We start from the raw sequence: 22000 nt of genomic DNA on the forward strand, positions 1-22000 counted from the left end.
AAATGTATGAATTATATTTTTAGAAACTTAAGTAACTGCTTCATAGGACAGAATGCATGAGAAAGGAACATACTGGATATTGGGCTTAGTTCTAGGTAACAAATAGGCTGTTCTGAAATACATTTATGGGTGGCCTTGATGCATGTAACACCACTCAATTCAAACTACCGGCAGGAGAAAACAGAGCAGAGACCTCTGAATCTGGGTTTTCCATAGAAACCCTGGGTTCTTTGTGTGAGAAAGAGGGAGAAGATGAAATATATACCCAGAGATTGGAACTGTGGCAGAAGAGTTTCAGTAGAGGAAGATTTAAGATGATTTTTCTTTTTTCTGAGACGGAGTCTCACTGTGTCACCTAGGCTGGAGTGCAATCGCATGATCTCAGCTCACTGCAACCTCCACCTCCTGGGTTCAAGTGATTCTCCTACCTCAGTCTTCCGAGTAGCTGGGTATACAGGCATGCACCACCATGCCCAGCTAATTTTTGTATTTTTAGTAGAGACGGGGTTTCACCATGTTGACCAAGCTGGTCTCAAGCTCCAGACCTTAGGTGATCTACCCACCTTGGCCTCCTAAAGTACTGGGATTACAAGCATGAGCCACTGTTCCTGGCCTAAGGTGACATTTTTTTGGGATAAACAATTACAACTACACCATGCTGAGTAGTTTTTAATAACAGCCCTCTCAAGAGATCATTTTAATTTGCTATTGTGGCCAAAAGTCAAGCTGAGTGTATATAGCATACCGAAGAGCTTTGTAAAGAAGGCAAGGAGGTGCTCTCATCTGTAAGAAGGGTGTGTCTGCTCTTGGAATGCTCATGTGGTTCTGGTCACATCATGAAGCTGAAGAAAGGCCCAAGAAGGCTATGCTATACACCAAAATCATGAATGGAAGTCCTTCTTTGCCCTGAAAAGCAATAAGAAATACAAGGAATATACCATCCCAAGGGGCATGAATAAGTGTAATGTCTTAGTCTGTTTAGGCTGCTATAACAAAATACCATAAATTGGGTAGCTTGTAAACACCATGAATTTCTCTTCTAGAGACTAGGAAGTCCAAACTCAAGGCACTGGCAGATTTGGTGTCTGGTGAGGGGTGAGGATCTGCTTTCTGGTTCATAGATGGTGCCTTCTACCTATGTCCTGGTAGAAGGAGCTAGGGGTCTCTATCAGGCCTCTTTTATAAGGGCACTAATCCCATTCCTGAGGGCTCTGCCTTTATGACCTAATCACCTCCCAAAGTCCTCACCTCCAAATACCATCACCTTGAGGGTTAGATTTTCCACCTGTGAATTTTGGGAAGATACTAACATTCAGACTATAGCATGTGACAAACCAGACCTTGGAAGTTTCTTTAATGGGTTGTATAAACTAAATACAGAAGAAAGAAATAAAACAACAACAACAAAAAGACAACAGCAACAAAAAACCATACACACCAAAAAACCACAAAAAACAACACAACACAACAACAACAACAAATATAAAAGAGTTTAGATAACATCATGGATGACAAATTCATGACCTACAAGTAAGGACAACTCAAGTGTAGGGAGACACAGACAGTCATTACCTCTTTTGGAAGGGCTGCTTCCAGGAGAACAGTTTAGTGTCCCGTAGTCCATGCTTTGATGTTTCTAACAGAGAACTGTCTCTGGGCTTGGTGGACTCAATATATTCTAATACTGGAATTTATGTTGTCAGTACTGAAGGAGACTGTAGTAAAATATGTGTCTCATATTAGCGTTGCTGCATGATGCTGAGTATGATCTCTCTCTGGTCCTGTTTTAAAGGAATAGATTGGGATTCTGTGATACCTAGCTCAAGATTGTCATCAGTTCTTTAAGCCCTCTTTGGATGTGGTCATTTCCCTGACTGGTCACTGCATAGCCCACAAGGATTTTATGTGATTGTCTGCTGAGATCTTGGTGTACTGCTAGTAGGATATTCTTGAGTGTTTAAATACAGAATTTCATTGCTTAAATATAGAAAAAAAATATATGATATAATTCCATTTATTGGAAGCTCAAGAATAGGTAAAACCTATCTATGATGATAGAATTAAAAATAGTGATTATTTATGGTGAGGATTTTGATGGGAAAATGGGATGAGGAACCTTTAACGGTTCTAGAAATGTTCTGAATCTTGATATGAGTGGGGTTCCATGGGTTTATACATAGGTTAAAATTTATCATTAGTACACTTAAGATTAATGTGCTTTATGTGTATTATAACTCAATAAATACATTAAACATTTCTTAGGTATCAGTTTTTTTAAAAATTCCCTTTCAAAAAAAGGAATTTTGTTGTTAATATGCAGTCTTTTTCCTCATAAGTTTAAGGCTAGCTTTCATGATTACTATTTACGTTTTTTGGTACTGTAGACCCCTTGGTCCATGGCTTTGCTTATTGTGGTTTTGCTTTCCATGTGTTCTGGTATCCCCAGTCAGCCACAGTCTGGATAGGTGAATACAGCACAATAACACATTTTGAGAGAGACCACATTCACATCACTTTTATTCCAGCATATTGTTATATTGTTCTGTTTTATTATTAGTTATTGTTAATCCCTTACTGTGCTTAATTTATAAATTAAATGATCACAGGTATGTATGTATAGGGAAAAACAGTATATATAGGGTTTAGTACTTTCTGTAGTTTCAGGCATCTATTTGGTTGTCTTAGAACTACTCCCCATGGATAATCAGGGACTGCAGTATTCATAAATCAAAATTCATAAATTTAAAATAAAGAATAACGGCCATAACAATATAGGTACATAATGATGAGGGTTTTTTAAATGCATATTCTGCTTAGAGAATTGATGAGTTTTGAGTAATATATGTACTAGGGGAATTTGCAGATAAAGGAGTTCTATGTGGCCGGGTGCAGTGACTCACACCTGTAATCCCAGCACTTTGGGAGGCCTAGGCAGGTGGATCACCTGAGGTCAGGAGTTCGAGACCAGCCTGGCCAAGATAGTGAAACCCTGTCTCTACTAAAAATATAAAAATTAGTCAGGCATGGTGGCACATGCCTGTAATCCCAGCTAGTCAGAAGCCTGAGGCAGGAGAATTGCTTGAACCTGGGAAGTGGAGGTTGCAGTGATCTGAGATCACCCCACTGCATTCTAGCGTGGGCAACACAATGAGATTCCGTATTAAAAAAAAAAAAAAAAAGGAAAAAACCACAATGAGATACCATCTCACACCAGTCAGAATGGCAATCATTAAAAAATCAGGAAACCACAGGTGCTAGAGAGGATGTGGAGAAATAGGAACATTTTTACACTGTTGGTGGGACTATAAACTAGTTCAACCATTGTGGAAAACAGTGTGGCGATTCCTCAAGGATCTAGAACTAGAAATACCATTTGACCCAGCCATCCCATTACTAGGTATATACCCAAAGGATTATAAATCATACTGCTATAAAGACACATGCACACGTATGTTTATTGCAGCACTATCCACAATAGCAAAGACTTGGAATCAACCCAAATGTCTATCAGTGACAGACTGGATTAAGAAAATGTGGCACATATACACCATGGAATACTATGCAGCCATAAAAAAGGATGAGTTCGTGTCCTTTGTAGGGACATGGATGAAAGCTGGAAACCATCATTCTCAGCAAACTATCGCAAGAACAGAAAACCAAACACCGCATTTTCTCTCATAGGTGGGAAGTGAACAATGAGATCACTTGGACACAGGAAGGGGAACATCACACACGGGGCCTATTGTGGGGAGTGGGGAGGGAGGAGGGATAGCATTAGGAGACATACCTAATGTAAATGACGAGTTAATGGGTGCAGCACACCAACATGGCACATGTATACATATGTAACAAACCTGCATGTTGTGCACATGTACCCTAGAACTTAAAGTATAATAATAAAAAATAAATAAATGAAAAAAAAAGGAGTCCTGTGGAGGGTGGTGTGTTCTGGTTTTATTTTTTGTTTTTACAGCTTTATTGAGATACAGTTTACATCCCATACAGTTCACCCATTTAAAGTGTATTATTCAATGCTTTTAGTATCTTCACAGGTATTTACAGTCATCACCACATATTTTAGAACATTTTCATCACCTTAAAAAAAACCCTGCACCCTTTACTTATCATCCCTATTACTCCCTGAATCTAGCCCTAAACAACTGCTAATCTACTTTCTGTCTCTATGGACTTGTCTATTCTGGACATTTCATATGAATGAAAATAATGTAAATTGTACTCTTTTGTGACTGGCTTCTTTCACTTAGCATGGTGTTTTCAAAGTTTGTCTGCGTTGTAGCATATATCAGTATTTCATTCCTTTTTATGGCCAAATAATAGTCTGTTGTATAGTTATGCCACATTTTGTTTAATCATCACCAGTTGGTGGACATTTGGGTTATTTCTGTCTTTTTGGCTATTTCAGTAATGCTGCTGTGAACATTTATATACAGGTTTTTGAATGGATATGTATTTTCATTTCTCATGGGTATATGCTGAGGAGTGAAATTCCTGAATCATATGGTAATTATCTGTGTTTCACTGAACAACTGCCCAGACTGCTTGCGTAGTGGTTGCACTATTTTACATTCACACCAGTAGTGATAATTTGGGTTTCTTAAAGTAATGAATCATTCTTTATTTCTTTTTTTTTTTTTGAGATGGATTTTTGCTCTTTTTGCCCAAACTGGAGTGCAGTGGTGTGATCTTGGCTCACTGCAACCTCTGCCTTCTGGGTTCAAGCAATTCTCCTGCCTCAGCCTCCTGAGTAGCTGGGATTATAGGCGTGCACCACCACCTCCAACTAATTTTTGTATTTTTAGTAGAGATGGGGTTTCACCATGTTGGCCAGGCTGGTCTCAAACTCCTGACCTCAGGTGATCCACCTGCCTCAGCCTCCCAAAGTGCTGGGATTACAGGCATGGAGCCACCACACCTGGCCTCATTCTTCAATATATTTCTGATAACTAAATTTTTATAAGCGATTTTTCTTTTTAAAGTATTGTATACATTATCGCACTTTGTTTTTATGTGGAGAATATGTCTGTCCATAAAATTTGGTGGAAGACAAGTTTCATTCCTTTTTTTTTTGGAGACAGAGTTTCACTCTTGTTACCGAGGCTGGAGTGCAATGGTGCGATCTCGGCTCACTGCAACCTCTGCCTTCCAGGTTCAAGTGGTTCTCCTGCAACAGCCTCCCGAGTAGCTGGGATTACAGGCATGCCCCTCCACGCTCGGCTAATTTTTTGTTTTTTTAATAGGAACGGGGTTTCACCGTGTTAGCCAGCCTAGTCTTGAACTCCTGATCTCAGGTCATCCACCTGCCTCGGCCTCCCAAAGTGCTGGGATTACAGGCATGAACCACTGTGCCCAGCCACATTCCTCATTTAAAATAAATAAATAAATAAATAAATAAATAAATAAATAAATCTATTTCAAGCTCCTACTGGCCTGGTTACATTAAAAATACTTAATCTCTGTTATCATGCCTACCTCCTACACAGACTGACACTTGGATCATATAAGAATGTCATCCTGAAGTAGTGTCAGAAAATTAGAGGAGCACAAGGTCTTTTGTGCCTCCCTCTTGACTGCTGAAAATTCCAAGGTGTCCTTCACAGTAATCTCATCACTGGCCACCAACAGATGCTGCGTCGTAAAACCTCATTCTCCATCCAGGATGCCCTGTGCATGAGGCACTGTTTTCTGTCACCCCACTTTCTACTTCAGCGAGGCTCTAGACAAGCTTCTGCTTTCTTCCAGGACCAAGGCGTCAGCTTTAAAGTCGTTTTTCCTGTCCTTCTCTCTCAGGGTTTTCCCAGCTTAATCCTTTTGTCTTAGACTGAAACACAAGCTCTCTTCCTCTGAAAGTGTGGTAGTTGGGCTGTAAAACCAATTAGATCTTTAGAAAGGACACTATATAATACATATTTTTTCCCTTACTTGCTGGGGTAGGGCTAGGAAAAGATATGCTAACACCAGCTATTTTTTCTGTCTTGTATTTCTTATGATGTAATCTGTGGAAGTAGTGTTTTCCCTTTTTTTTTTTTTTTTTTTTTTTTTAAAGAAGAAATAGCTGCGCCAAGGAGAGATGGGTCCAAGACCATGCCAAAAAATATGTTTATATAGTATCCTTTCTAAAAATCTAATTGGTTTTACAACCCAGTTGCCACACTAACAGAATCAGAACTGGATGTTAGGTCTTTGAATGTTTTGCCTTAGATTTTTCCTGTAGAATTTATTGCATTATTTGTGATCAGCGCATTATTCAATAACATTAAATGTGAATTAACATATTTACTAAAGTCATTAGAAGTTTTTGAAAATGGTTTTTAAATCTAATCAGCTCCTGGCATTGTTAATAGGTTTGTAAGGACTCAGAACTAGATAAGTCTTTGAAATGGACTTTTGGGAGATTGGAAAAGCTGCCTAAGTCAGAAGGTAGGCACCATCATAAATGGAGGGTGGAGCAAAAGCAATTTTTCTTTTTCTTTTTTTTTTTTTCATTAGGAAAGTGCTAGGAAATGGGTTCCTAACACTGTGTGTCACTGAAAGAGAGGCTCAGTTTAAAGAGGTTGGTGGGTAAAAGAAAATGGGGATTCAAGAGAAAATGTGGTACATTAATTCAATTCACGCCTTTTTACCCAGTGTGCTTATTTCTTTGATAAAGAGAAGGTCAGTTTCTTTGAGGATAGAAAACTTTGGGTGATAAGAATGCTTAGAGGAGGGCATCTGGATATTTTGATGACAGACATGGTGTGGGGGAGGGGGTTTGTTACTAAATCAGTTGTATCAAGATCACATATTATCTATTTTCCAGTTTCCCTAAGCATAAAAAATGAAATCCAAGTTAACTAAAGGGCAAGTCTTACTGAGAAAGACTGTGAAATCTGTCTAACAGAACTTTAAAATTAGGTGTGATGCCAAGTTATCTTGTGTACTTGGGGTCAGAGAGAGAGGATGATCCTGGAGTTGTGAAGATTTTGTTAAAAGCAGCCCACCAGCAAATATTTACTGACAGTTGAATATCTATGTGCATGTGCTGTTTTAATAATTGGTAACATAGCCACGAACAGGACAGACTCCTTTCATTACAGCAGCTTACATTTTATTAGGGAGGGAGACAGACAAATGCAAATATAAAATAGGCCTGGCACAGTGGCTCACGCCTGTAATCCCAGCACTTTGGGAGGCCAAGGTGGGTGGATCACCTGAGGTCAGGAGTTCGAGACCAACCTGACCAACGTGGTGAAACCCTGTCTCTACTAAAAATACGAAAATTAGCTGGGCGTGGTGGCGCATGCCTGTAGTCCCAGCTGCAGAGGCAGAGGTGAGAGAATTGCTTGAACCCTGGAGACGGAGGCTGCAGTGAGCCGAGATCGTGCCATTGCATTCCAGCCTAGGTAACAGAGCGAGACTCCATCTCAAAAAAACAAAACAAAACAAAAAAACAAAAAAACCAAAACCAACCAACCAAACAAAAATATAAAATAATGGATTTTAACTAAGTGCTATGAAGATGATAAAACAAGGTAAAGTGTAGAGAGTGACTGGCGACTGCCTTAGTTGGGACAGTTAGGGTCGTCCTCCCTGAGGGGATGGTGTTTATGATAAAACCTGAATGATAGGAGCCTTGCTTAGTGGGTAATGATGAATGAAGGTGCTTTCCACTCCTCCACCCTAGTTTTAGACTGTTGGCCATCTGAAAGGAACAAAATGTGCTGGTTTACCTCATTTTACATCTAAAATACTGGTATATTTTAAGAGATACTATGATTTTCTTTTTTTTTTTTTTGAGATCGAGTCTCGCTCTGTCGCCCACGCTGGAGGGCAGTGGTGCAATCTTAGCTCACTACAGCCTCTGTCCCCTGGTTTCAAGCTTAATTCTCCTGCCTCAGCCTCCTAGTAGCTGGGATTACAGGCATGCACTACCATACCTGGCTAATTTTTGTATTTTTAGTAGAAATGGGGTTTGATTATGTTGGCCAGGCTGGTCTTGAACTCCTGACCTCAGGTGATCCACCTGCCTTGGCCTCCCAAAGTGCTGGGATTACAGGCATGAACCACTGAGCCCAGCCTGGATACTGTGATTTTCTTGGTAATGAAGTTCACTCATTAATTACTCAAGATTGCCACCCTGAATTTCTTGTGGCCTGCTTAAATGCAAAAATAGATCTTGAAGTTTTTAGTTGAAATATTAAACTCAATTCAGTAGGTCACACGGAAAGTGGGTTCTCAGGCTTAGTGGAGATTGCCAACGTGACACCATGCTCACCTAACTAATGTTTTCAGAAACGAATGTCCCACTGTGAGTGCCAGTATGTATGTGCTTGTGGTGGCACATCTTCCAGAAAAGAAAAATGAAAAGTGAAGGGCCTCATTTCAAGTAGCCCTTTATGTTTCTGCCTTTTTCCAGAAAAGATCAGTTCATCTTGATAGTAGTTGAAAGAAAAGTAATGAGAGACTATTTTGAGAAATCTTTGCCCACTCTTTGTGGGATTAGGAAAAACAAGAGGTGCCTAGACTCTAGAAGTTTAGTCGGCTCAGACATAGCTACTTTGTCCAGTCAGAGTTTGCATAGATACTGACACTGGTGTCTTTCCTCTGGCAGATGGCTCAATCACAAAGGGGTGAGACAGAAACGCCTGAATGCCTGGCTGGGAATTAAGAATGAGGATGCTGATGAGTAAGTTCTCTCTAGACCTTTCGGTCAGAGGGCTTTGTTATCAGTATAAGACATGTGCCTTGTTTATACATGGTAAATATTGGTTGTCATTGTCACTTGAGGACATTGAATCTAGAACTTTGACTCTCTTTTGAATTGAATTGAATTGCCTGAAAGTACCCTATAGGCACTGGAGTTCAGAGACCTGCCTCTGAACTCAAAATCTGGATGTATAAGCTACTTTGAGTATAGCTACTCAAAATCTGGATGTAAAAGCACCGTTATTCAGATGTTCATATGTCAGCTTATTGGATGAAACATGAATTCTGTACTTTATGCACCATAGCAAGTAATGAAGCTAACACCCAACTAATTGCAATTTTGCTTTGTCATTTGTGGTTTAAAGATTTAGAAGAGTGTTTCATTTATGAATTTGCTTTTAGATAGAAGTAACTGTTAGAATAACAATTAACATTTAATTTTTAGGAACTATTTTATCAATGAGGAAGATGAAAACCTGCCCCACTATGATGAGAAAACCTGGTTTGTTGAGGATATCAATCGAGTACAAGCAGAGGACTTGCTTTATGGGAAACCTGATGGTGCATTCTTAATTCGTGAGAGTAGCAAGAAAGGATGCTATGCTTGCTCTGTGGTGTAAGTCTTCTCTGGGGATATAGCCTTTTGAAATCTTTTGCATTAATTAATATGAAAACAACCCCTTGTAAAATTCAGATGAAATTAGTTAATGTACAGTAACGAGGACCCATGGCTTGGACCATAACTATTAGTACAAAAAAACCCAGCTTTATGAGGAATGATATCTGAAATTATCCTGGAGTTTTAATTTACATGGTAAGTAGATTAGGCCCTGCAGTGTTGCTGTTGGATTTCAGGTATCTGTGAAAGGTAATGTGAGATCTTAAATTGGAAAAAAAAAAAATCACTTAATTCTTGAGTAGTATCCTATACGCCTAGTATGGTCTCCAGTGTCAGATTAGGAAAGGCTTGATTAAATAGAACTGTTTTTACTTCAGAAGGAAAACTCTATCTAAAAATTTAAATTATATATTATTCTGTTGATGTAGTGATAGGAAATGTGGACGTGTTTTCCGTAAGATAATCATGTGACTCTTTTGAGAAAAGCTCATTTTCCTTGTAATGGAAAGTGAAATTTTGGGGATAACTAACTGTGCCTCGGTCAGATTTTTGCCTGAGTGTGGAATATATTCCTTAAGAAGGCAAACATCTTCATTGACAAAAGCCACACTTAGAAAAGAGTTACAATGGTGCCAGATATACTGGGTTCAGCTCCTGGCTCTACTGCTTACTAGCTGGGTCACCTTGGGTAAATTACTTAGTCTTTGCCCAGTTTCCTTATCTGTAAAATAAGGATAATACCTACTTTAGGGTTTTTGTGAGGATTAAATGAGCTAATCTATGTCATACAATATGCTTTTAACATAAGAAGTGAATGTCACCTACTAATATGATGATGATGATACTACTGATGGATGTGGCAGAAGGCAAACAAAGTGACAAAGTGATTGTGCCCTTAGAGGGCAAAGTGGAGAAGATAGAGGAAAGGCATTCATATTAACAGACTGCTCAGTGCTTTATGTGATCATCTTGTTTGTAGCGCTCTACTTCTGTCATGGAGTCAGAGTTTGAATCCAAGTTTACGTGGTTTCAAAACCCACATTTTTCTATTGCACCAGGCTTTTTTCATTTCACCAAATATCCAAGATGAATAGAACCACTGTGAAATAAGTATCATTAGTAGGCTGTGCACATGTGGAAGGGTTAATTCTAGTGGAGAAAGAGCGGATTGGGAGGTTTTGTGGAAAAGGCATCTGAGATGGACCTCAAAAAGATGAATGGGATGTCTTACGGTTGGAAAATGGGGGAGGAGTTGAAAAGTGCATTGGATTACTGTTATCCAAAGATAGAACTACTTGCAACATTTCATTTCTCCTTGACTTGGGCTATTCAAGTTATCTGAGTGGAAATGTAGGTGAGGATGGTTCTTGTAAGACTTTGGGTCTTCTAAGAATAATAAGAAAGGCAGGAAGCCCAGTTGCTCACTCACTCAGGTTATTGGGTGGCAGCCTGTAGGTTCAGGACTTGGTTGGAGTCCTTACATAAACTGAATAATCAAAAACTACCCTTGGCTGGGCGCAGCGGCTCATACCTGTAATCCCAGCATTTTAGTAGGCTAAGGCAGGAGGATTCCTTGAGCCCAGGAGTTCACGACCTGCCTGGGCAACATAGCAAGACCCCATTTCTACTAAAAATAAAAAAGTAGCTGGGCATGTGGCTCACACCTGTAGTCCTGGCTACTTGGGAAGCTGCGGTGGGAGGATCACTTGAGCCCAGGAGTTTGAGGCTGCAGTGAGCTGTGATCAAGCCACTGTACCCTAGCCTTGGTGATAGAGCAAGACCCTGTCTTAAAAAAAAAAAAAAAAAAAAGGAAACATTTACATTTATGGTTGTTTTAACGCCTGTATCTGTGGCCAAGTCTGTAGGGAATGGGGATGCAATTTTATAAGCTTTGCCTGGTTAACAAAAAACACTTATCTGCATAACAGTTGCTCTCAGACTTCTGGCCATTTAGCGTCCCTTTATTTATCGTTACCTACCTTACCATGTCTTCTGTGGTGTGTCATTGCAGGGCTGATGGGGAAGTGAAGCACTGTGTGATCTACAGCACTGCTCGGGGCTATGGCTTTGCAGAGCCCTACAACCTGTACAGCTCTCTGAAGGAGCTAGTGCTCCATTACCAGCAGACATCCTTGGTTCAGCACAACGACTCCCTCAATGTCAGGCTTGCCTACCCTGTTCATGCACAGATGCCCTCGCTGTGCAGATAAAGAGGAAGTGGGAAGAGAGGTGGTTCTCTGGCATTTTTTTCTACAGTTTTTATTAGACTACATGAGGGCATTCTTTCTACATAGACTGCTTGTTTTGCACAAGAAGTGATTCTGTGAATGTGAAGTGGAGAGGCCGAGCAGCAGCCGGCCGGGATGGGGGCATTAGAGGCCTGAGGTTCTCTAGGACTCAGCCATGCCGCTGCACTGACATACTAAGCTGGAAGCAGATGTTTTTTTGAAAGTCTATTTCATTGGGGTTTTTGTTTTGTTTAGCCAGGCACCCTCAACAGAATATTAGGCTTGATGGTTATAGTGGGTGGGGTTGTATTTGGAAGCCTCTGAAGAGGCCATGTCTTTTTTAAATCCTTAACTCTTGAGAGTGCAGCAGGGGCATGGCCCTGCTGGGAGTTCTGTTTTGCTTTGGCAGTCTCTCTTCCCCCCACGCAGAAGGCTGTTTTGGTTTTGTGATAGAATGGGATTTGATGAAAAAGACAACCAAAGGAAAATGGGGAGGCTTGGGATTTCATTTAAACAATCTAAGCCAAGATGATAAAAAGAAACCTTCAACTGAAGGTACTTTATTTCTTACCAACATAATTTAGGCTTCAGCATCTCATCAGCCCCTCCCTCTAAAGAAGTATTATGTTCAGAAGCCAACAAAACAATGTTTGTTGCCAGACCAATGTTTGATGGAAAAACGTAGCACTCATAGATGAATGTATACTTCTGTACCAAAACTTGAACATAAAAAGACTAGAAATTGTGAGTTTTAGCAAACACTAAAATTGGTCAGTGTAACCCCTTCTGTCCTGCCTGTTTCTCTGAGATGAGAAATAGCGTTCTTTTTGTGGGGATGGTGAGTTTTGAATCATAAAATGAAGTTGGTGCTTGTGTGGTGTTTCCTTAGCCTAAAGAATGATCTGTTGTTTGAAATCTTTGTAACTTGTTTGTATGAGTCAAGAAAAGGTGCAATCCAGTGCTTTTAGATGGCTTGATATACCAAATAACAATATAGAACAACATTATTATATGTGCTTCCCCAAATTTAAAGGCCCTGCAGAAATAGTAAACATGATTTAATTTCCCTTCATCTCCTCCTCCTTTGCTGGATGGGGTTTTGGGAGCTATAGGTTGCTAAGGAGGGGAGTCAGATTGTGGTCAGGGGCCTCAGTAAATCACAGACCTAGGGGCCCTGTGGTCTAGGTGAGAATCATACCACATTACACATGTGCTTCCATACAGTGGTTTCTGAAGCTTTTGCAGGGAGAGAAGATGGCTTAGTGTTTAGACTGTTAGTAGAAGCCATCTGGAAGCTTTTCTCTTTGCCTTTTTTTGTGATCCTGCCATAAAGGCTATGTGCAGTCTGCCCTCATGCTCCAGTGGCCTTGATTTTAGGCCAGGAATCTTCTGCTCCATGTGGCTTAAGCCTTCCAGCTGAGTGAAGCTAGGCAAACGGAGTGGGGGCAGGCATCTGTTCCTGCCCCCATCATGCCCCACACCCATCAATCAGTCAACACTCATTTGACAAATAGAGTCCAGCTGCCTCTGAGCCAATCCCGGAACCATAATAGGCTCAGAGTGAGTCAGCTGTTTGAACCCAAAGCTGTGCAGTCAGGCATCCTGGCTGAGCTAGAGAAACCAGTACCTGCCTCTTGGTTTATAAGGTTACAGCTAGGAAAGCTCTAGTTTTGGGGGTGAAAGAAAAATATAACTTTACCTGAGCACTTATTTCCGTGACAGCGTCTAAAATATGGACCATGATGTAGACATAGATTTATAAATTTGGAGAAACCTCCAGTTACTAGCGATGAGGATAGGAAGGGAAGTGCTTATCTTTGGCTTTTTCTTGGTTACATTGCAGTTTCAGGATTGGGTGAGACAGAGACAAATGAACCCCCCTCTAAAGTAATTTAACTAATAGCCAGCACATCCCTTCCCCAAACTGTCGATTGAAATCTTACTGAAAGTTTTACTGAATAATACCAAGCTAATTGCTGCTGGGCACACCTGCATGGCTTTGCACCTGGTGTTAAACCTGCTGAAGCAGGTGGATGCTCAAGATTACGTGTAAGGAATCCCTCCTGTCTGGTACTAACATTTCAGTGTGTTCTGAGTGTCTTTTAAACAAAAATGGAAATACAGATACATGCCTGTAGTATTCAGTGTGTCTGCTCCTTTTTGGGCAGACACTGAGGGTGTGCAGGGAGAGACCAAGTACCATCTATCTACACTTGGGCTGGCTTGTGGAGAAGGGCTGCTTTTTTTCAGTCCTACATTCCTTCATTTTTTTTTTTTCTTTTGTTTTTCATTCTTGAATTCATTGTTTTGTGGGATCTAAGACCCAGGGGTCATTTGAGAGGTTTGACAGTATCTTTTCTGACCAGTTGCCACATGACTTGCCTGACCCTGAGCCAGTGGAAATGGCTTAGTTACCAGTCTACTACCCACTGAGCCTGGTGTATAGAGGGGGATAGGGTAGCAAGGTGCATCTCTACGCCCATGACGTGAGAGGAGATTCTTGGCCTCTTTCATGAGAATCTAGTGCTGTTTCCTGTCCCATGATCTGGACCCTGGGACTATTTGTTTTGGCATCTTAACTGCAGTTTCAATGAGGCAGAGGGCAAAGAGAGACCAAGATCAGAGGGGCTCATTATACCCCTGGCTGGAGAACCCAGCTACTGACATGAAAGCAGCTTGGGGCTGGCTGGACACAGGTACTAGGCCCATCGTTTCCAGGTGAAGCTTTCATCACAGAACAGTGCCATCTCCACCTGGCCATAGATGCCATGCCATGATTCAGGCCTGGATAGGCTGCCTGTGTCCTTACCACTGATCTGGCCAAGAATGAGGACCTCCCAACACTTTCACTCCCTCTCCAAGCCTTGATGGGACCTCCACTTACTTTAGGCCTCATGTGCTGTGAAGAAGCTTTGAGAGCCAATGTGGTGTCTTCCACAGGTCTCCTCTTTTTGCTGCAAGGAATCAGCCCCATGTATTCTCTGAAACTGAGAATTGCACCTGGGCAATTCCTGTTTTCTAAGGTGGTCTCTGCTGCTAGTTAAGAACCCCGAGTAGGCCTCTGTGAGGCTTCAGTGGTCTCAGAAACCAGAGGGTCCAGATAGGAGGCCTGCTTGGGCCCTCTGTGGCCAACTGCTCAACCCTGCTTTAGCTCCAGCCACTTGTGGCAACCAACCTCGTTTCCTTACAAATTCCAGCATGTGACTTTGGTGCCCTGTTACTTGTGAAAAATTTATTCTGTTGTCTTCGATGTAGTCCAAAAATAATTCATGTAGTTTTTACGTAAAAATATCTGACTCCCAAGAAAGCCAATTGTATGTCTTGTGATGGGACAGTTCATATGTAGTTCCTAGACCACTTTGCAAATTGTTCTTGTCACCAGATGTGTTCAGACATTGCTGTGCAATTGTGGGGGAGGGTAGGGGGAAAGGCGAGAGGAGTTACTTATTGGTCTTTTTGTTTTATAACCTTCCCCAAGAGGGGACGGTCTGGCCAACTTGCTCCAGTAATGCAATAAACACATTGCAATAAAGTAATTTTTTGTCTTCATGCTATGAAAGGGTGGGCTGGGGGCAGAGTGGGGGTCAAGAGAGAAAAGTACTCAGGTGTTGAACAGCCCTTGAAACTTCCAAACCTTCTCTCCAGTAAGCGCCAAGACTAGTACTTGGGCTGAACTGGGGCAACCAAAGACTCTTTTCTTCCTAGGGGAGGACATCCACTCCAACTAGGCATGATGCCAGAGTCCTGTCCACCGAACACAGACACAGGGAGTCTCAGATATTGACTCAGAAAATTAAAACTGAATGCCATTTCCTCCACACCTCACTGCCCACTCCTGACTAATAAGCTGTTTATTGGTTCTCATATTTCTACCCAGAATGAAAAGTGTTTCCACATTCTACTCTGGGGGAGGGGGAAATGGACCCAGCTTTATAGTCTATCCTCTTGCTGCCCCAGGCCCTTGTCATCTCCTACCAAGGCACACTGTTGAGCTTCCTGTATTCTAGGAATGTAACGAGCAAACATGTGATGACCTCTTGTTGCATAGGATATTGCAGCGCTCATCCATGTCTCAGGCCCCACCCATGTGTAGTCAATTACAAATAAGTCAGATTGGGCAGGGAACAGCCTGTTCTAAGTGACCTTGTCTATGTCTTTTCTCCCCACTACACTTCAGCTACACAGCATCCCAAGACCACTGCTAGGAACTATGGATTTCTCCTGATCCCAGAGTTGTTCATACTTCTGTGTTTAGGATGCTCAGATTTCTATCTCCTTCCCAGTTCGTTCTTCTGAACCCTACCTGCTGGCTGGATGTTTCCACTGGGCTCCTGGGTGGGCGTCTCACTGACACTTGAAACTTGTTTACTTGGGGGTGGGTGTGGTGGCTCATGCCTGTATTCCCCGCACTTTGGGAGGCCTAGGCGGGCGGATCACCTGAGGTCAGGAGTTCGAGAACAGCCTGGCCAACATGGTGAAACCCCGTCTCTACTAAAAGTACAAAAATTAGCTGGGCGTGGTAGCATGCACCTGTAATCCCAGCTACTCGGGAGGCTGAAGCATAAGAATTGCCTGAACCCCCGGATGCAGGGGTTACAGTGGGCCAAGGTGGCACCATTGTACTCCAGCCTGGGCAACAGGGCGAGACTCCATCTCAAAAAAACAACAACAAAAAAACTTGTTTACTTGGCAGAAAAAGTATGATTGGCTATGAATTCCCTTACTTTCCTACCACCAAACCTACAACCTTATCTGTATTTATATAACTATTCTCCCTCCCACCTGTTAAATTACAATAGTTGCCTCCAACTAAAGCCAGCCCTCCACATGTATTTTGGAATCTATTTTCTTCCACCTTAGGAATCTCCCAAAATTAAGATCAATTCTTTCTCTGCTTCAACTGGATCATCTCCACTGATATTTAAACATGGTTGGTTGGTTCTCATTCTACTCCCCCAATCCCTACTCAATCATCCCATACATCTTTTTTTCTCTTCAAAGCCAAGCCTTTGGAAAGAGCTGTCTTAAATATCCTTATTTCCTCATCTCAAGTATTTCAGTACTGGTTCCACCACTGTTTGAAACTGCTTTTCTTGATGCCTTCAGTAACCATCACTGTTAACTATCCTCTCCATGGAAAGCTCCTTCATGGAGTCTTATTACAACTCATTAATCTAATATTCTTCTGACATCTGACTGTTGTTTTACATCTCCTGGATTCCTTCAATTCTCACTTAACGCCATTTTACTTGGCAGTTTTATCCAGTCATGAATCCACCCACCATCTCTAGACAAATTACATCTGTTTATTTCACTTGCCCAGACCTCTATTGGAAGCTACTTCATATTTAGCTTATGGAATGCAGCACTGAACTACTTAGCCCTGGTTCTCTTCCTTGTTTCTTATTTCGGTGAATGGAAATACAATTCATCTGGTTATATAAGTCAGAAATGTAGTCATCATCCCCGATAGCCCTCTGCTTCATATCTAAAGTCCTTCACCAAGTATCAATCAAAACACCACTTCTAAGTTCACTGCTTCACTACCATCTGCACCCTTCATCCTGGAAGGCCCCCCTTCTTCCATGCTTGTCCCCCTCAAATCCATTCTGATTATAGCAACCAGGCATCTTTTCAAAATACAAATCGGAACCTGTGGCAAACAATTACTAAGTCTCCACTGATCTTAGGGTGAATTACAAAATTAGATGGTCTGGCTTCTCCCTGATTCGGGATCTCATTCCCCACCTTCAGCTTCTTTTCACTGGCTCTACCCCCTCAGCTAGTGCCAGTAACTCAGGACTTCTTCCTCATCCTGCGTATGTTCCCTGGACAGTCCTCATCTCTTGTGGCTTTCAATGCCTTCTACTGCCTGATGGCTCCCAAATCTAGATGTCCAGCTTCCTACCCTTTCCTTCCTTACCTCCTCACTGTTGCTGTTCTAGTTCACACCGCACTACCTCATCCTCTGTGGTACCCTCACTCCACTCCAGCCTCTCTATACTGCAGCCAGAGTGATCCTCCTAAAACAAAAGATAATACCACTTCCCTGAAGTTACCTTTCAGGAACTCTTCACTACCCCCACCAGTTTCTCAAAGGGAACACTAATGACACTTGGGGCAATTGCCTGATGTGGTATAGGATGTTTAGCATCTCTGTGCTTCCTCCTCCCATCCCCATTTCCAACCCTCTAGGAGGGCAGTTCCCAACATCCTTTTCACCTGTGGTGTGGTGCTCCTGACCAGATCCCTATATACACGGGGCACTTGCTCCCTCAGCCATGCTCCTGCCATCCTCCAGCTCACAACCTGTAATCTGTCTGCCCAGGCCCCGGTACATTAGACCAGAGTCTACTGTGAATGCATGAAGAGAGGACTAGAAGGCTGAGGGGCCAAATATCTGCACAAATGGGCTCTGCCACTGTGGATACAGTGCGCCCTCTGGTGGCCACCGCCTTCCCAGGCAATGAGCCTCCTAACACTTCTTCAGACCTAGGCACTGGATTGTGGGACGATCAGTGCAACCAGTGCAAGACAGTTTCTCAAGTCTTCCACCACTATGGAGACAAAGCCTTGGTACTCTGCCAAGCCCCACTGCCTGCCCTGTGATGCCACCTCCTGACTCCCCTGGCTCTGGTCCCACTTATTTCCTCCCCCTTCCGCACGCACTACCCATCAAATGAAGTTCTACTCAATGAGGGCTGCACACACGATGTCCATCCATGTGCAGTGCTGAGGCCTCTACCTGCAACAGCCCAGGAAGAGCTCACTGGCTACAATCATGAAGGTTTTCTTACTAAATATGACTGGCAGCTTTGTTTTCATCTCACCCTCACCTCGGCATTTATCAAGTAACTTCTCCGTCCATTTTAAAAACTCTTTCCTCCTGTGGACTTTATGACTCTTCCGGCTGTTCTGTCTTCTATCTCAAACACACCCAAAGTTAAACTGCCTCCTCTCACTTCTTCCCCTCCTCATTTCCTGGCTGAGGCAATCCAACTTAGGAGACACATGTGAGTTCTGGAGTCCAAGGGAAACCTAGGTTCTAACCCCAGTTCTACCCAAGCTGTATTACCATGGGCATCAAAGCCTGAGTGCCCTTATCTATAAAGAAGGAATTTTAATTGCTACATGGTATTTTCTGGTTCCCCATCACCTTCACAAAGTCATCTCCTGGAAGACCATTAGACATGGCCCTTGCCTCACTTGCCAGACCCATTTCTACTTTGAATTATCTTTGGTTCCTTGAATATACCAGGTATACTGTATGTGCTAAATGTTGCCTGGACAGCCTTTCTTAAACCAGCCTCCACCCTTGCCACACCCAGCAACTACTAAGTATCATCTGTTCTTCATGTTTGAGCTCAAATGTCACAGCCTTTGGGAAGTCAAGCTGGGTTAGACGGCCCTCCCCTGATGGTGGAAACTGTTTTATTCCCAGCAGCAACACAGGACTTAGTTACATGTGGGTTGACCGAAGGAAAACAAGCAAGCAAAAGACAACGATGGTTTCCAGGAGTATATATTACACAGGTCTGAGTGCAAGAAATGGCAAACTACTGCTATGTTTGCTTTAAAAGCTCATCTGGAACCAATGCCAAATCCCGATGCTTTTGATGGCCCCCTGGTTCTTGGCCCCTCCAGAGGAGGCTGGACTCAGACTCCTGGGTAAGGGGGCAGCCTTGGCATGGAACGTCCTGCCTTCTGTCACCTGAGGCATCAGGCACTTGGGTGATGCTCAGGGCTGGATCCTCTTTCACTGCTTGTGCACACTCAGACTCCCATAGCCAGCCCTGGCTGGGATCCTCACAAGGTGGATGGGCACTGGGTGGCTGTGTCTTCCCCTGCTCCCTGGGAGACAGGTTCTTAGGGTGGGCTGGAGTTGTGGTTTCCAAATCCTGGAGGTTGACTAGCCCACCTGCCATGATTGCCTTTCTGCTTGGGGATGCCCTGTCTGGGCCCTCAGTATGGAATTTCCAGGACCACATGCCCAGCTTCCCAGAGGTGGAACTGGGAGGAGAGCAACTGCTGGTGGGAGTAAGTCCTGAAGAGCTGGAAGAAAGTGCTGCTAGTGCCTGGGTGTGGAGGTGCTGAGCCTTCCAGCAACCTTCAGAAGGGATGGGGTCTGTGGCTCCAGACCTACCCAGGTTGGGGCCTGGTGAGGAGGAGCTGGCAGCCTCCTCAACGGCTTGTGGGCTCCCAAGCCTCCTGTGGGGCCCACTGGGACTTTCCATTCTGGGAGGCCCCAGTGTGATCCCTGTCAATAGGCTTGGGACCACTGGGCCTGGGCTCCTAGGGTCACTGGACGGGAAAGTTTCCTCTTCCCCACTCTCTCCTGTTCCTTTGGGGGCCACACACTGGCTCACTGCTGGGTGAGGTGCCAGGCTCAGCTCCTGTGCACCCTGGCTGTTCTCAGGTCCCTCCTCGGTGTCGTCCTCTGAGGAGTCCACCTCACGAATGGCTTCTTGCTTCTGCAGCGACTCCCGTCGTTCAGCTCGGTCCTGCCGGAGGGTGCCTAGGGCCCGTGAGGGAGCAGGCTGCAGCACCCCCTTCCCTGGCAGGGCCCCCTTGCCAGACAGCACACCCCTGGCTCCAACTACCTCCAGAGGGCTCACTTCCCTGGGCGGCAGTTCCTTCTTTAGCTCAGAGTGGGGCAGGTCAAGGCTGTGCTTGCGAGAAGTGGCTAGCTTCTTCTCAGAAGCGGCAAGTGCTGCTGCCAGTTTCTCAGCTGACTGCACCCTCTTGAGTAGTGGTGACCGGGGTGGCTCCGCACTCTTGGGCCGCGAGAGTTGTCTGCCCAGGGGAGGTGACAAGTGAAGCTTTGCGGGAAAGGCCTGGGCTACATGGCCAGACAGCGGTGATGGGGACCGCTGAGGTGAAGCTGCTGGGGGTGGGGGAGAAGGGGTGTGGGCCAGTGGTGACAGTGGGATGCTGCCTGCTGACTTGCGCCGTGGAGAGCGGTACTGGCGTTGGAGCTTGGGTGCCAGACCGTGGAGGGAGCTGGGCCGTGTGTGCCCAGAGCCGGCTGGGGAACTGGGCACGCTGGAGCTGGGGGAGCTGCTCTGTGATGAATTCCCTCCCACTTTGTACAGAGACAGACAGACAGACAAAAGCAGAGCAGTGTTAGCTGTTAGAAGTGACGAAGGGCAAGACAGGGCTTAGCCCTGTTATGTCCCAGAAACCAAGCTACCCCCTCCCCCATCAATTAATTCCTCCCCAAGACTACAGGATCTTCCAGGGGGCGGCTGAATGAGAGATTCAGAGTGGGTCTGTGACAAGCACACAGGGTCTAGGAACTCTCCTATTTCCCAGGGGTTGTTTCTGACAGTTTTCTGTCAGGGAGCCCTTCGTACCTGAATGCACAGCATCGGGGGTCACCCGGTAGCCTTGAGTGGGAGATCGGGGGGAAAGGCTGTGGCTGTGTGTGGGAGAGCCTGGCCCACTCTCCCCTGATGACAAGGAGCGGTTAAGGGAAGAAAGGCTGCGGCTGGTGTGGAGCAGGGATACTTGCTTAGTGATCTTGCGGAACAGGGAGCTCCTTTTTCTGCTGTGGGGATAAGGGTCAAAGGCTGAGTCAATGCAGAGAGCACAGCACACCCTGGGCCCAGGGCCAAGGCACCCGGCAGGTACCAGCACTCATGTGGCTCAGAGAAAACCCTCTGGACTGCGCCTGGCTCACCTTTCTTGCCCATCCTTGCCGCGGCCCTTCTTGCTCCTTCGGGCCATCTTGGCCTTGTAGCTGCCCTTCCGCGCTGGCCCCACTTTAATGGATGTGTTCTCCAGGGGAGTTGTTGAAATGGCCACCTTGTTTCCACTCTGGGGAGCAGAGCATGAGGCCTAGGCTAAGCTGGAGCCATATGCTTCCCTCCTGGCATGGCTATACCACAGCATCAGCTTTTGCCCCTGCACCAACACATCTGAACCACGGGCCTGTATTATTCTGTCTTCACAGATGAGGAAATGTCTCCCATTGGAGCCCCAGAGTAGTCTGGGGTAAGAAGGTAGAGAACAGGCTAACCCGTCCCATTCTGCAGCCCTACCCACAGCTCAGAAGAATCCCTGGGCCTTAGTCAGGGAGGGTACCGTCTTGTGGAGAAAACTCTCTGTTGTGCCACATTCAAGTTCTGTGTGTACCTACATCTTTTTTTTTTTTTAAGACAGAGTCTCACTCTGTCACTCAGACTGGAGTGCAGTGGTGCAATCTCAGCTCACTGCAACCTCTGCCTCCTGGGTTCAAGCACTTCTCCTGCCTCAGCCTCCTAAGCAGCTGGGATTACAGGCGTCCGCCACCACACTCGGCTAATTTTTTTTTTTTTTTGAAGAGCTCACCGTGTCTCCCAAGCTGGAGTGCAGTGGTGCAATCTCAGCTCACTGCAACCTCTGCCTCCTGGGTTCAAGCGATTCTCCTGCCTCAGCCTCCTGAGTAGCTGGGATGACAAGTGCCTACCAC

At 44.2% G+C, this 22000-nt stretch overlaps 2 protein-coding genes across 16 annotated transcripts in view; one reads left to right on the forward strand and one right to left on the reverse strand.

The window, feature by feature from the left end:
• Positions 1–15086, forward strand: part of PIK3R3 (phosphoinositide-3-kinase regulatory subunit 3) — a 97271-nt gene extending 82185 nt beyond the window's left edge. For all 4 annotated transcript variants that reach the window (XM_037999099.2, XM_007978925.3, XM_073007351.1 and 1 more), the window contains 3 exons: positions 8609–8683; positions 9149–9319; positions 11334–15086. In XM_037999099.2, coding sequence (XP_037855027.1) covers positions 8609–8683; positions 9149–9319; positions 11334–11532 — 445 coding nt within the window. In that variant the 3' untranslated portion in view covers positions 11533–15086. The remainder of the gene's footprint in view (positions 1–8608; positions 8684–9148; positions 9320–11333) is intronic.
• Positions 15087–19054: 3968 nt separating this feature from the next.
• MAST2 (microtubule associated serine/threonine kinase 2) overlaps positions 19055–22000 on the reverse strand; it is a 262802-nt gene continuing 259856 nt past the window's right edge. For 10 of the 12 annotated variants that reach the window (XM_007978930.3, XM_007978929.3, XM_073007347.1 and 7 more), the window contains 3 exons: positions 21230–21366; positions 20904–21097; positions 19055–20632 (listed from right to left, as the gene is read on the reverse strand). In XM_007978930.3, coding sequence (XP_007977121.3) covers positions 19113–20632; positions 20904–21097; positions 21230–21366 — 1851 coding nt within the window. In that variant the 3' untranslated portion in view covers positions 19055–19112. The remainder of the gene's footprint in view (positions 20633–20903; positions 21098–21229; positions 21367–22000) is intronic. The other 2 variants (XM_007978931.3, XM_073007344.1) reach the window with 1 other exon arrangement.

This window comes from Chlorocebus sabaeus, chromosome 20 (assembly GCF_047675955.1).
Source record: "Chlorocebus sabaeus isolate Y175 chromosome 20, mChlSab1.0.hap1, whole genome shotgun sequence".
Lineage (NCBI taxonomy): Eukaryota > Metazoa > Chordata > Mammalia > Primates > Cercopithecidae > Chlorocebus > Chlorocebus sabaeus.